This window comes from Peromyscus maniculatus, chromosome 15, assembly GCF_049852395.1.
Source record: "Peromyscus maniculatus bairdii isolate BWxNUB_F1_BW_parent chromosome 15, HU_Pman_BW_mat_3.1, whole genome shotgun sequence".
Lineage (NCBI taxonomy): Eukaryota > Metazoa > Chordata > Mammalia > Rodentia > Cricetidae > Peromyscus > Peromyscus maniculatus.
Genome location: NC_134866.1, coordinates 29433607 through 29449103, shown reverse-complemented (window position 1 = coordinate 29449103; position 15497 = coordinate 29433607). Strand labels below are relative to the sequence as shown.

At 39.5% G+C, this 15497-nt stretch overlaps 1 protein-coding gene across 5 annotated transcripts in view; it reads right to left on the bottom strand.

The window, feature by feature from the left end:
- Window positions 1-1441: 1441 nt before the first annotated feature.
- The window catches only part of Spef2 (sperm flagellar 2), a 167325-nt gene continuing 153269 nt past the window's right edge, over window positions 1442-15497 (bottom strand). For all 5 annotated transcript variants that reach the window (XM_076551770.1, XM_042261438.2, XM_042261439.2 and 2 more), the window contains 4 exons: window positions 15196-15375; window positions 7442-7678; window positions 7172-7294; window positions 1442-1581 (listed from right to left, as the gene is read on the bottom strand). In XM_076551770.1, coding sequence (XP_076407885.1) covers window positions 1492-1581; window positions 7172-7294; window positions 7442-7678; window positions 15196-15375 — 630 coding nt within the window. In that variant the 3' untranslated portion in view covers window positions 1442-1491. The remainder of the gene's footprint in view (window positions 1582-7171; window positions 7295-7441; window positions 7679-15195; window positions 15376-15497) is intronic.

Sequence of the window (15497 nt, the reverse complement as noted above, 5' to 3'; positions counted from 1 at the left end):
ATATGGAGTTTAACTTACAAGCGATTCAGTATCCTTTTCTGTAAAAGAGGGAAAATGATGATTGACCCCACATAGCATCACAAAGGTGAAATGTGGAATTGATGCATCATGGGACCTTGCACACATTCCACACCACAGAGCAGGTGCCTGGGTCCTTCCATTCTCCTTCTCTTTGCTTTTGTTTTCTGATTGTAAAAAAATAAAAAAACAAAAACAAAAACGAACAAAAAATGGTGGTGCTAACATTTTAGAAAGATTTTTCAAATGTGAACCCAAACATGTGGGTAATGCAATGAGAACATTTCTCAAGGAATGTAAACAAGAATAGAGCAGCAGGAAGAACAGATGAGAATGAAGTCATATGGGTCACACTGTGATTGTCAAGTGCCAACAAGAAATAAAGCTGAAAAACATGGGTGGTGCTGAGGAGACTGATGACCTTGGTATGAGTTTGATGATGGGAAGAATTCAGCCATAGGGAGAGATGGCAAAGAATTCTGATGAGACCAAAGTTCTGTCAAAGTAAATGACCTCACAACAACTATCACAAATAGTCGGAGATGACACCTACCTTGAACCTACAATGTGGAAAAGGGAATGTCCTGCTTAGCATGACCTGTTGCAAGGTGTGACTGTATTGAAGAGGAAGAGATGGCTTCTTGAAGTAAGTGGACACAGAGCCAGATGTGAAGAACTGTAAGCTTGAGCAGAACCTGTAATTTCACAGAAGTGGAAGAAGACACATCTGGAGTTGGCTGTGAGTCAATGGCTTATTCATGTGGCCCTCCCAAACATGGACTATGAGAAGAGGAGGACCCACCAAGAGATCCTCAGAGAGAAAAACAAAATGAGCAGACCAAGGAGGGCATCACAGAAGCCTAGCCACTCAGGAACATCACTACTCATTTTTATGACATTTTCTTGGGATGATTGTCATTGAATTTGACTTCTGGTTTATCATGTAAACAACTGTCTATGAAGGAATTTTTTTTATTTTATTAGAAAAAATAAAAATACTTTTATTAGAAAAAAGTACAAATGGTTAAAAGTGTGACTGTTCTAGCAGCTCAGTGATGAACCTTTCTTTGTGGCTCCTAGGATAAACATTCAAGTCTTACAGTATATAAAGCAAGAACTGTAAAATGGAAGAATAGCTCTGCTTTGATACAGAGTTTTGAAAGGATTTTCAGTATATTCCCCTAATGTAATACTTCCCATAGGGAGTCTTCATGGCTTATGAGTACAATGACTTTGAACATATTGTTTCTGGTGATTTCTATTTCCAGAACCACTTGAAAGTTCATCTTTATGTTTTTGATAGTTTTTTCTTTTTAAGGTGTATGATTAAAATGTTCTCTGATTTGAGAAAGTTTCATTTTCAACTGAGAAGGAGTCACACCTTCACCTGTAATAATAATAATGTACATGACAGACACCACGGTCAATTTGATTATGAAGCTTTATTTTACATTATAAAAAAAAACATAGCCTTCATTTCTTTTCCTCTGTAAGTCTTGAGGGTGACCTTTCTCCATCGCTGCCTTGTGCATGTTCACTCCTTTGAAGAATCATTTTAATGTCCTAAGAGAGAAAGAGCAAAGAGAAGTCACAAATGAAAATAAAGAATGTATGACTGATGAACATTTTGTATGTGGCAGTGATTAAACAGTTGCTTTTCATTTACTCCTTTCTTTTGTTTTCTCTGAGAAAAATGTTCCTCATTTCGTGTGAATTCTATTCTGAAACCAACCATGTAGCTGTATCCTTGGAATGATATCTAAGGGCTTCAGAAATTCTCCTTTCTAATCCTGTAATGGAGTTGTCATGTTAAGTAACATTTAAAAAGCAATTACTCAATTCTGTCATATAGTATGTAAACCAAAAGATTATTTTCCTATAAATCAGTAAGACAGTATTCACAGTCTATTAAAGAAAAATTATAATGCCAAATTAATCACATCTACACAGAAATGTAAATACAGAAAATTTGAGCAGTGGATTTTTTTTCTGGAACTTTCATACTTCTTCATTTTTTTCTATCAGTAATGTTCTAGAAATTTAATGTCTTAAAACACAGATCTTTTTCAAAATAAGTGTAAGCTTATATATGTAGAATGAATACTATCGCATACGCAAAACAAAAAAAAATTGCATAGTTATAGTAGTTTTAACTTTTAATTTTTTTTTTCAAAATTTAAGAAAGTGTTTTAAGAATCTAAGTTACTTTTTTCTCAGAGCTGGGTTTCACAACTTTCAGCTTGTGGTCATCTTACTCGTGAAGACATGGGCTACTTCACTGTCTAGCTTGACTTCCATATCTGTCATACTACCAGTCACTGCCAGTCACTGCCAGGAAGCACACTGAATCATTCCCTTAAGGGACCCCTGTTCCTTCAAAACACTGATCTCCTTAAAGGTAGAGGTCACCCCTGAGTAAGCTAAGTGGAAAAGAACAGTGGCTCCTATTGATTTATAGGTCCTACTTGGGGCCATTCTACAGGACAAGCATTAATGTTGGCTGACCTGAGTTAATTTGGGAACTAAGGCAGGAGTTCTGTGATTGACACTCCACAGCATGGGCAAAACGCCATGATGTGCTCCAGATACATGCCAACCAGCATTGGCTAAATTTGAGGTGAAACGGGGGGGGTGGGGGTATAATCACCAGTGAAAGTGACTAGAGAGAGGATTGATGGTGGCAGATGCCGGGCACTAGTGTTCTGAAAACAAAGCAAGGAAGCAGGTGCCATATGTTGTAATAAGGATAAATGTAAGATTGGAGAGTATGTCAAATCAGATGCCCTGGAGACAGAGTGGGGTGAAAACAACTTTCCAGTTATGATTACATTTGCATGAAGTTGTGCTGAGGGATGCTCTTTCTGTATGCTATGAATATGTATTGTTACCACTGGTTAATAGAGAGGCTGCTTTGGCCTATGGCAAGATGGGTTAGAGCCAGGCAGGAAATCCAAACAAAGATACAGGGAGAAGAAAGGTAGAGTCAGGGAAGACACTGCTGGTGGCTGGGGGGAATAAGATGTAATGGAACATAGGTAAAGCCATGAGATATGTGGCGATACACAGTTTGATAGAAATGGGTTAATTTAAGATAAAAGAGCTAGTTAGCAATAAGTCTGAGCCATAGTCCAAACAGTTTGTAATTCATATAAGCCTCTGTGTATTTATTTGGGACCAACTGGCTGCAGGACACAGGAAAACTTTCGGCTACCAAGTTGGGCTTTTATTTGTCTGTAAGACACTCTCTTGTGACACTTGGATTTGAACAGTAGAACAGTTGTTCTTATTTCCCACTGGAGATGTGCTTCGATTGGGAGATTTCTACACAAAAACTCAGCTATTTGGCATTTGCTCACTATAAGAAATAGTTTGGGTTAAGTTATTGCTGGAGAAAAATAATTTATCCAGTTATATTTGTCAGTGTACTTGTCATAAGAAATTGCTTCATAGCAATGTAGTTATGATGTTCTTGCTAATTTTGTAACATTTACCCCAATCATTTTTCTTAATAATGTAAGAATATTTTTTAACAAACTTTCTTTTCACAAGGTCTAGAAGAGTAGAAGTTAAACATATGACACAAACTGCAAATCTGTAAAATCCAGCACCAAAATATAGAATTTCTAGTTGTATTCACCACTGACCCTTCCTAGGACTTCAGTTAGCTCTTCCCTTGGCTCTTGTCCATGGAAAAAATTGGCTTCTAGCCAAAGAGATGAAAGGCATCTGTTTGTCCATTTACCCATCAATTCGCATGTTTTCTTTCAATTGAAAGATTTCTTGGGTACTGATACTTCTATATCCCATATCAGTATCAGTAGTGGTATCTACCTTTATCTGCCAGGAACTGAGCTCAGCACTTTGTGCAAGTCAGCTCATTTCATCCATACAAAAGCCCCATGAGAAAGGTATGATAGTTATCTCAGTGTCACATTTGTGGAACAAATGCCCAGCACCACATATTTCCAAGATTCTATCATTTACTCTCATGAGTGCAAAGCCAGGCCACCTTAAAACAGAAGCAAAACTAAGGTGTGTTGCTCATTACATATAAACCACTTTAAATATATATATATATATATATATATATATATATATATATATATATATATTTTTTTTTTTTTTTGAAAGCTGTGGCTTGTAAACACAGACCTTGTAAACACAGAGCTGTTGAGCAACAGCCTCCATCTTCCCACTGTTTATAACAGCAAACAACTTTTTAACCTTGAAAAACCACACTCTAGGTTTTGCTCTACTTATCTTGAACGATCTTCAAATAACATCACTGTGGTTAAGGTTCATTTAAAAATGCGATCTATTTACTTGTACATGGATATCTGGAGCAAAAACTAACAGTACATGCGTGAGAGCCCCCAAGTCTGCAATGTTTATTTCTTTCTGCTTTTTTCCCTCCCTCCCTCCCTCCTTCCCTCCCTCCCTCCCTCCCTCCCTCCCTCCCTCCCTCCCTCCTTCCCTCCCTTCCTTCTTTTCTGATCAGCAAAAATAGGAATGGAATGCCTTAGTGAAAAGAGATCTCCCTTTGATCTCAAATACCCATTTCAGGCTTTCCAGGTCATTGGCGCAACTCTTGCTGATAAAGTATTATCAGTGAGAATCACATAGATTCTCACCCTGTCTTTTGATTACCACATCAGCCACTGCAGTGATGTGGAGAAAGAAAGTAAGAGTTTAAGGATCTGACTCAGACTTACAAAGAAGCATTCTGCCACTGGGTTGACTCACTAATGGCTTGCTAGCTAATGGAGAAACGAGCTAGTTTTCCAGCTCGTTAAGTGATATAGGCACTAGGGGTCTGTTGAACTGCAGGATGGTTGGGAGTAGGGGTTCCCAGAAAGAGAGTGAAGTGAATACATAAGAAGATGTTGGGAATGTCCAGAAGGAGTTTTGGTGATCAAAGTGTCAAAACTCTCCTGGCATACTATCGGTGGTGGCTTGGAATCACTGACATCCTGCTACACTCCTGCAGAAGGAGGAGATGTGAACGTCATACTTAGGTGTCAGGACCTGCATTATCACATCGTCCTTGCTCTGCAGTCCTCTCTATCTGGGAATCACCCAGCTTCTGTCCTCCAGTTCAAAACACATCTCATAGTGTTGCTATCACTAGACACTACCCTATAGGAAATAAACATAAACGCTTTCCAAAAGGAGAGCAATATATCAGTTAGACAAATTCTGTAACCTCTGGATGTCCCTGGGGACCTTGTGGCTCCTCAGAGGCTGACTCTAAAAGCCGGTCATCCCAAGGCTCATACTTTCAGGCAGGAACCTGAGCAGAATCTTCTCCGGCCAGTGTAAAGGGATGCCAAGCTGCTGCTCAGACTTTGTAGGTGGTTTTCTTCCCGTTAAGGGAGGAAATAATTGGGCTGTCATTTTATGCTCTTACTTTTTCTGGATAATAGAAAATGAAGTATACTATACATGATTATAAGAGATCAGTAATTATTTTACTAAATCAGATGAGGCCTCTCTCCTCATGTGAAACAGATCATGCAGGGTAAGATGGTGTCTAAATGATCAGCTATTGAACTCACCCTATTTTTTTAAAAAAAGACATAGTAACATAATATGGTTATGTGATATGGAAATGTTTAGAGATGAAAAAAAATATAATATACTCCTATGCTAAGAAGCCTATTGATTCCTCAATTGTTTTATCAAATTCTATTTGAAATTTGCTTTTATTCTTTTTAGTTTAATTACTCTTACTAAATCAATCGAATCACCCTATACCCTTTGCATAGAGCCTTCCAAGAGGTTGCATCCTGCTCCTCCATGCAGCCCTGCTTCTGTATCTTGGCCCAAACCTGCCTTCTACCTGGGATGCCCCCACCACCCCAGCTCAATAGGAAAACATATTCAGACTTTTCTCCCTCTTGCTTCTCAAACTCCAATTATCTCTATTTTCTGTGTTGCTTAATCCTTCTATGCTTTTAATTCACACAAGTTACAGTTTAAATACCTACAATTCCATACTTAGTTTGTTTACATTCTGTCATTATTTTGCAATTCTTACCAGTAAAAATTATATTATAAACATAAGTAAACATAAGTTCATGGAACAGCAGTCAAGTTTGTTACTCATTCCCCTGCCCCCAACTGGAACTTGTGCTGCTGAATTTAATGGTAGGAGCTCAATATTGAACAAAATTCATAGCAGCCATTACATGTTTTCTGTGCATGATCCCAGCTAATCTTTACCAAAACATTTTGCACAGAAATAACCATTATCTCCACTTAATAGACAGGACAACCAGGTACCACCTTGGGGCAGGTAGTCCTGGGTTGTATAAAAAGGCAAGCTGAGTGAACCACAAGGAACAAACCAGTAAAAAGCATTCCTCTATTGCTTCTGTTCAGTTCCTGCCTCCAGGTTTCTTCCTTGAGTTCCTGCCAAGGCTTCTTCCTCTGATGATGATGGACTATAATCTCTAAACCAAATAAACCCCTTCCTCCCTAAGCTGCTTTTGGTCAGGGTGCCTTATCAGCAATAGAAAGCAAACCAATACACTCATATTACTACACTGACAATATATGCCATGATTTGAAAATCATGGTGGTTATACCAGCACTTGAATGTAGAACATAGTCTTGGCTAGTCCCTCTTGGCAAGAGGAGTCCTAGTCTCTACACCAGTGGTTCTACAATCTGTGAATTGCAACCCTCAAAAGACCACCAGAAAACACAGATATTTACATTATAATTCATAACAGAAACAAAATTACAGTTATGAAATAGCAACAAAAAGGATTTTATGGTTGGGAGGAGGCGGTCACCACAACACAAGGAACTGTGTTAAAGGTTGCACTGCTCTACACATTTCTATTGTAGACATGCATCATTATTTGACTAAAATAATTCATATCCCTAGTAGTCCATATACTCGGCATTAACTATGACCTACAAACAGCCCTGTGCTATACATCCAAGGTAACACCATGTACTAAGGATGTGAATCCATAATACTGAGAATTATTTCGACTGTGCATTAGTGTGCTGCCCTTGAGCATTACAGGCTGACTGCTCTGGGCAAGTCCAGCTTGTTCTCCTTCTTGAATAGTTTACAGTAGGAATACACAGCATGCCGTTAGTTGGTATCACCCGAATTAGGATAATTTTGACTCATACTCACAGGAATTTTATAGTCTACATAATTTGCAATCAGGTCCTGAACATAAGGATGTTTCAAGAGAATATTAACTTCAATTGGCTCCAGGTTCTTGGCACCCAGGTCCTGAAAAGTCTTTATGAAGTTCTTTAAAGAAGAACAAAAGTGAAGTTAATTTACTTTGCAATCTTGAGGTTATTTTATAGTTGATTCATATATTAAAGTAATTCACCATAAGCTCTCTACAATACAATATATTTTTTGAAGCAATTCCATGTAAATAGTCTAACCAACCTCTGCATAAATATTCTCTATCTTTAGGTAGCTGGCAAATCTGTTAGCATCCAGTACTTCATTTCCTCCTCCAAACACTTTGAGCAGTGTTTCCAGGGAAATCTTTTCAGTGTTTGCATTTTCCGGGATTTCTTCCTCCTTCTCATCTTTCTCCTCTTTGAGTTCCCGTTCCTCTCTAGTTACATTTTCCTCGGCTTCGGGAAATTCCTCATTGGGACTCACAGTGGAGAGGGAGGTCTGTCAAATCAAAGGATGACAACATTCAGCCAGACTGAAGTGCTTGCAGCAATAGAGATGTTTTACCAACTCATTCACCACACACAAACTGTGTAAAGGAAGGCCAGTGCTTATTACACAAATCCACTAAGCAAACTGTAGAAGAAAAATGCACTGACTACATTCAAAACCAGTGTCAAAATCCTAGAGCAGTTTAGTTTATAGTATCCAGAGATCTCAGTGTGTGATGTATGCCATTCATCTCAACCAATCCTCATGCTTACTACACTACCAGGTACATAAAATTCTTCATAAAGATACAAAGAAACAAATTAGTTTAATTGGTTCCCAATGTCTATAGATGATAGACTTACTCTTGAAATTGATTTCAATTGAGGTTATGGCAAGTTCACATTCCAAGTCAGGTTGGGATTATTATTGATGCTTTTCAAAATTTACTCAAGAGATCTGAATTCAGATGCTCTCATTTCATATACAGCTAAGATGATGTTGCTTCTGAAACAACATCTTATATATGGAAAGTCATAAAAGTAATTGTGTCTCTTGTCTCCATAGATATAGCTTAGGAATGACCCTGAATATTTATGAACAAAAAGTTTTGAATAAAGAAGTTAATTCAGTGTTATAATAAAAATAGATGATTTATAATCCCAAAAGTGGGGGAATAGTGATACAAATCATCGCTTTATGATGGGACACAGTTCTGTTATAAAACTTATGGTTTGGAAGGATACCCAACCTAACAAGAATGCACTCACAGAGCAAGTTCATAAAAATCCTAGAAAATACAGTAATAGATACACTAGAATCATTTTGTTATATGACCACTTATCAATAAAATAAAGGACGCATTATACTAAAGTATCAACAATAGTTATCATTGGGGGGGGGGGGAGTAAAGCCAGTCAGTGATTTCCTTACTATTCAAAATTTCTGCAGTAAATTTGCATGTATAGGGCCCCGCATGTGTATTTTCTAATGATTAAATAATTGATATTTACTTACTCAGCATAGAGAAATAAATTTGGGTTGGCCAGACATCTGCGAACACACGGATTCTAATTCTCCTTTACCACTAGGGATGGGGAACTGATAATTTAAGATAGTGTCGATATCTTTAACTACTCCCTTCAGTTGCTTCATTAATTGTTAGTTAAGTGCTTTCTAGGTAAATGTGACATGCCATCCCGGATAGAATGAGGGCAATAAAGTAAGCCTTTGGCAGTCATGTGACCCCACAGAGATTTTTGGAAGGACCATTACAATTGATTTAGCTTGGGCAAGTCACCCACCTTGGGAGTTTCTATCTTTTGCTAAGGGGAGAATTTAATTGAATTTTGAAAAGGGGGTAATCACAGTTGAATATTTGGTGATTAAATATATATTTCCGCTTATTAAAATATGTATTTCTTCACTTATTTTCCACTCACAATGATTAAAAGCTACATAGTTAAATTCAGAAAGAGATGTTAGTCTCTTCACTTTGGGTCTTTGGTGATTACTTCTTCAGTTACTCATCAGTAGGTTTCTAGGTCAGCAAAACATTTGGCAGAGTGAGATGAGTATAGATTGGACAGAAAATTTTACATTGAATGGATGCAGAATGAATGGATGTTTATGTGAAATGTAGTACAGGCACTGTGACAGAATGTAAAGACAGAACCTGTGGGTGAAAGAATCACTAGTTTGTTCGATGAGCAGGCAGTTTCAAAGTTAGGAAAACCTGGCCTCCTTGTCACCATGTATATAGTTAGGGACATACTTCCTTTTGAAAGATCTGAGATACACATCATGGAATAAATAATTTTTGATCCAAAATGTAACAATTTATATATCCAACATTTTAGGGGGAAAAATCTTTCACTTACCTTGCCAGAGGCTTTTTACAAAATTCTTGTTGTTTTTGTCCTTTGAACTTGGAATTTATATTATGGCCCAAAGGTAAGAGAGGAAAGGATGGGAGGAACAGCCTCTGTGTTCTGAGAGGCATAAGTATAAAAGGAATATGCAAGAAAAGAGGTTCACTCTAACAGATGCTGGAGAGAGAGGAACCACTGATGGCAGTGAGAAGAAAAGCCAGTGCTTTTGAATATTTACTCATGGTATCAGAACAGAGAGCTCCATGCCGTTTAAACAGAGGAGTGGGAGCACCTTGAGCACTGTGTTCTGCTGCTCTGACTCTCAGAGACTGACCTCACAGCCTTTCAATAAGTGTGTCCCTGAAATGATGCCTGTGCAACTTTCTGACTATACATTTCTGTTATTCACTCAGCTCAGGCCTAATCCTCTAACGTAGAAAATAATTTTGGTTCTGAGAACAAAGGCATCAAATGAAAGAGTGAATGAAGTGTACGTGCTTTGAACTCCAGGGTCTTAAACATGCTGCCAAGAGAGGTTTAATGAGACCTCAGCAGTGTGGGGAGCTGCAAACTAACAATCTACTAAGTCTAACACCACAGTCTCATACCACAGGGGTTCTAGAATTAGCCATTTTCCCCAAATTTCACTTACTTAAGGATTAAGTTCACCCAAACTAGTACATTCTTGATAAATGCTTTGCTCGTGAACTTTAAAAAAAAAATTACCTAAGAAGCCATGGCTTTCTACAAAAGGTCTGGCCTACATTGGATAAAAGCAGCATGGCAGTAAAGATACGGAAAGAAGAATAAAATAAGGGGCAGCATTTCCCATTGTTATAATAGTATAGGCAGAAAGTAAAAGCAGAGATTTGATCAAATGCCTTAAGGGTGCATAGAGGTTGGTTGGAGGTGCTATTTCTGAGTGAGGTCTTTGCAGACTCCTGGAATAAGGTTGCCCAGGAAACCAGAACACAGTTGGAAAGGACTCAGGAATGGGCGGGCATTACTGGGGATAAAACGCTATTCAGGAGTGAGTGGGAGTGAGTGAGGTGAGCAATTCTTGTGTTCCTGAAGTGCTCAGAGTTCATTCCACGTCTGGAAGAGTCCCTGAAGGCTCAAGAGAGACATGTTCCAACCTCCACAGCTGTCTTTGGTTTCTGTTGCATAATAGTTCAGTTTCTAAACAACGTCCTTGTGCTTTGAGAGAGCTCTTGAGAGTAGCTCTCAGATGGAGCCACCTTTTTGGGTAGGAATGCTAACATGAGGTAGTGAGCGAGTCAGGGACATCAGGGATGAGGGCCACCTATTCCAGGAGACTTGGTGCTACCCACCCCAGCAGTCAGATGCTGCTATAGTAATAGCTTTGGCAAGCCTCTCATTCTTTGGTTTTTCTTACTTTGGGCAGAATTATTTGGCCCTCTCCTTGCCTCCTTGCTCCTGTAGCTGAGACTCCCATTTCTTAGACATTCTGAGACACCACCATCTCTCTTGTTTTCTGGCTCTATTCACACATACTGAGCATTTAATATATGCAGCTATTTTGGAGGATGTAAGACAGACTTGACTAGACCCCTGATGGGGATAATGTGACCCAGGAGTCAATGGATGGACAAAGCCCTACATGAATTATTGCATCTCCTTACTTCCCTCCTTTACTCTTTGGTTTAGTCTGTGCTCAGAAGAGCAGCCAGAGGGATCCTGAGATGATCTAAGTCAGGTGACTGCTCTTCCAATGACTTCATCTTTCAAAGGGCAGTGCTGAGCCAGGCTTTCCCCACAGCCCTTACTGTCGAGATGTGCTAAGCCAGGAAAGTGGGGGAGATGGAGGCTAAAAAATTACCTTATGAGAACCTGTGGCAGAGAGAAAGGCTGGAAACGCTCCTGTCAAAGTCAGCTGGAACTGTCTGGAGCCGCTAGCCCAGGTTCATAGGTGCCTTGGAGTGTCTAAAGGTAATCTATGACTCCTAATAGACTTCATGTGTGGCGCTTTGAATAAGAATGGACCCCATAGACTCATCTATTTGAATGCTTGATCATCAGGCAGAGGCACTACTGGAGAAGGATTAAGAGGTGTGGCCTTGTTGGAGGAAGTGTGCCACTGGGGGTAGGCTTGAAGTTTCAAAAGCCCACACTGGGCCCAGTGTCATTTCTTTTCCTGCTGCCTGCAATTCCAGATGTAGAACTCTCAGCTACATCTCCAGCACCACATCTGCCTGCATGCCATCATGCTTGCTGCCTTGCTGATAAAGGACCAAAACTCTGAAACTGTAAGCAACCCCTGCCCAATTAAATGCTTTCTTTCATAAAAGTTGCTTTGGTCATGGTGTCTTTTCACAGCAATAGAACAGTGACCATGGCACCACATGTACAGGAAAGCCTATGATACACGATGGTCCACAAAGCCCACTATGTAAAGTAAAAGACCAATCCCTTGTACAATGAACTGCTGAGCTTCAGTCTTTCTGTAATCTTCTGTAATCACTATCGACTCCTTGACTGTGTGCCCCTGCTTGGTTCTTTATTGTGGAAACCCAGATACCTTGGTGAATGTCTACTGCACCCAAAGATATTCCAATATCACTGCTGGTATGGTTGTTTTTTTTTTTTTTAAACCTGCCCCCATCTCAGAGCCTTGTTAGGCTCTCTTTTTCCACCCCTCCAGGTGTCTTCATTGGTTTTTGTCAACTTGACACAAATGCAGATGTATCTAGAAAGAGGGAAACTCAATTAAGGAAATCCCTCCCTAAGATTGCCTGCACACAAGTCTGTAGGGCATTTTTTTAATGGGGTGCACAAGAAAGCAAACTGAGAAAGCTCGGAGGAGCAAGCCAGTGAGCAACATTCCTCCATCACTGTTGCTTTGGTTCCTGCCTGGAGTTCCTGTCCTGACTTCCCTCAGCGGTGGACTATGAACCAAGAGTTGTGAGCTGAAATGAACCATTTCTTCCCTAAGGTGCTCTTGGTGTTTTTTGTTTGTTTTTGCTTTTATTACAGTGAGAAATCCTAACAAAGACACTCAGCTTGTTTGTAAGACACTTCACAAAGGAGAACATATCTATCCAAAGTCTTGTATTCCCCCACCCACATACACTCCCATGTTTTTATTTGTTAAGCTTTTTGTTTAAAACCACCATCTGACATGTCTGTATTTTGCTTATTTAATCATTGCCTATCACCATCCTTCTGGGATGCTTTTTATTCACTGGTATAACCTAGGTACTGTGGCCCCCAGGAAATACAACTGCTCACTAAATGTTTGTGAAAACAGTGATACTTCTGCATCCTATGTGGGCTCAACCTGCTGAGAAGTTCAGGGTATAATTGTGCCCCATTGAGAAAGTCCTTAGTGCTGTCAGGCGAATACTGCCTATAAACCTTGACGATGGATGCCTGAGATCTTGGAGAATGGGGAGGTTTCAGGATCCTCTGAGGTATGATTAAAAGATACCCAGAAGAGGGAATGATAAGACCAAAGGCAAGAGGCACAATTGCCTCTTGAGACTGAGGTCCTACATTAATCTACTCTTTAGCCTGCACAGGTCTGGGCCCTATGGGGTCGCAGAGCTGAGGATGTTGGTGAACACAAGCCCTTATCCCTAATGCAGAAGGTATCTCCAATTGATGACTGTTCACAAATGAAAAATTAATTTTCTCCAAAGGAGTTTCTCTGTGTATAAAAAATACATTTAAGCCCAGATGCCCCATGCCTAGCAGTAGGTGGCCAACACAAAACATACCTAATGGTATTTTTAGTCTCATAATACTTTGTCGTGGCTTTTTTACTCTTAAACTTTACAGGTCCTTTGCATATATATTTTGGTTTCTAGTTTTGTGTTTTTATGTAATTTCTGTGTATCTCTGCATCTATATATTTTTCTTGAACTTTTTCTTTGGTTCTTTTTCTTCAGTTTGTTTTTTGTTTTTCTCCTATTCTGGTTTGTTTGTTTTTTATATTTTATTATTATTATTTATTTGGACTGGTTGTATCCTAATGAGAGAAAGAGAGAAAGAGAGGGTGTGGATTTGTGTAGATGAGGTAATGGGGAGGATCTCAGAGGAGTTAGGAGAGGGAAAATCATATCAGAATATATTGTATTAAAAATCTACTTTCAATTAACATATATGTATATATCTTTCTAGGTTTTTTAAAAATATATGTTTATATATTCTTTAGTTTGAGTTACTTTCCTGTTTGGTACATCATTACTTCATTTCTTAGGGCATGGATTAGGCCATTAGATGGAATCCATTCAGGAGAGAAAACACCTTTCCAGATCTTGCCCTAAGTTTGAGCAGGCAGAGTAAGATAAGTACCTGCTGCTCACCAACATCCCCCCATACAGTCTTCTGAGCCCAAGTGGAAGATGACTTCAAAGAAATTGTCACATTACCATGTGAGCAAGATGGATATCAGAGGGGACAGGTGGGACAGAGAAGGGCAGCCACCATCTGAGATCAGGGAAATCCTCTGTCCCTGGTACAGCCATTTCACTGAGACCTCAGAGCAGGCTGCAATTCAGGCTTAGTCATAAATCCAGTATTAGTTCAAAGGGAGCACAATCTATATCGAGATACAGAGAAATCGCTGTGAAAGTGACAAATGCCATTCTCAGGACAGATGCCCATACCTAAGTTACTTATAAAAGAAAATTCTAAAGTTTTCTACTGTGGAAAAGACCAATATTCCCTGCTTGTGTATTTACTACTGTGTAGGTGTTGAATCATTAGCTACAGCATACGTATTTGAAGATGCCCATGTTAGCTTATTGGATACTAGTCTGTTCTTATTACCCTGGCCTGGTTCTCATCGTCAAACTGCAGGTTCAAATGTAATAGAGCCTATTTCTTCCTGTAAGTTAATGCTGTTAAGAGACTGTCAGTTCTTCCTGATCATCTCTACTATTGACAAATATACGTGAACAGGAAATAAGCATGGCCAGGACTGTGAGGGATCTGGACAATAGCCCCCTTGCCACTATGACCACAAAGAGCACAGAAAGAAATACCATCAGTATTCTGCCCCTGGGAGAACATATGGGCATTCAAAAGCCAGAAAAAATGTAAGTGGTCACCAGGGAAGCATGTTAGTTTGTATCTGATGGGAGGTCTTTCGATCTGAAAATGGCAAGGAATCATAGGAGAATGTATGGTGGCTTCCAAATTAGCTAGAAAGCCTCTGTGCCCTTTGAGAAAAATGTTGCAAATGTCTGTGGTTTTGAGGCTAAAATGGTGTCAAAGGTCATATTCTTGAGGGCAGTGTCCAAGGTCAGAGTTTGCTTCAGATCCATTTTTCACATACTCTAAAAACACTTGGATCAGGTGAATAATCGATTTCCTTTTTGTTTATCATGATTGAAACATCTTGCAAAACACAGTCTAGTCTGCTCCTTTTGTAGCAACTTCAACCCCACCAAGAATTTTGAACAAATGTTAATTTTTACTACAAACGTGTTTGGAAGAATTTGAGTCCCTGACTTTAATACAATCGAGGCAGGTTTACTGGAAGACCTGGTACATGTAAAGCATTGTGCTGAAGACCTGGCAAAACATAGTGAAAAAAAAAAGAAAGTGAGTCCCTATCATCATGAGTTTTGATTCTTCTGGTGTCCTCACTTCCATCTAGAACCCAGAGTTGTTGCGTTTGTGCCATGTAGTTACCTTTTCTGCAGTCAGCATAGGAGTTTCGATCTGCCGGAAGATGTGAGTTCCCACCGCCACACTGAGGGCCCTGTAGACACCTTCCATAGGGTCTGGGTGACACGCGAAATACAGCAACATCTGAGTGTAGTCGAGCAGGGGGGGATCCTTCTCATTGTCAGCGAAGAGCCTAAAGAAGAACTGTCACACACACAGTCTTTAACCAAAGATAAAATAGGTTCACCGTGGTGGTGAAGAAGCAGACGGGGCAATGAGGAGCAGGTAATCCAGGTAAGCCATCCCTGCATTTTCTGAAGCATGAG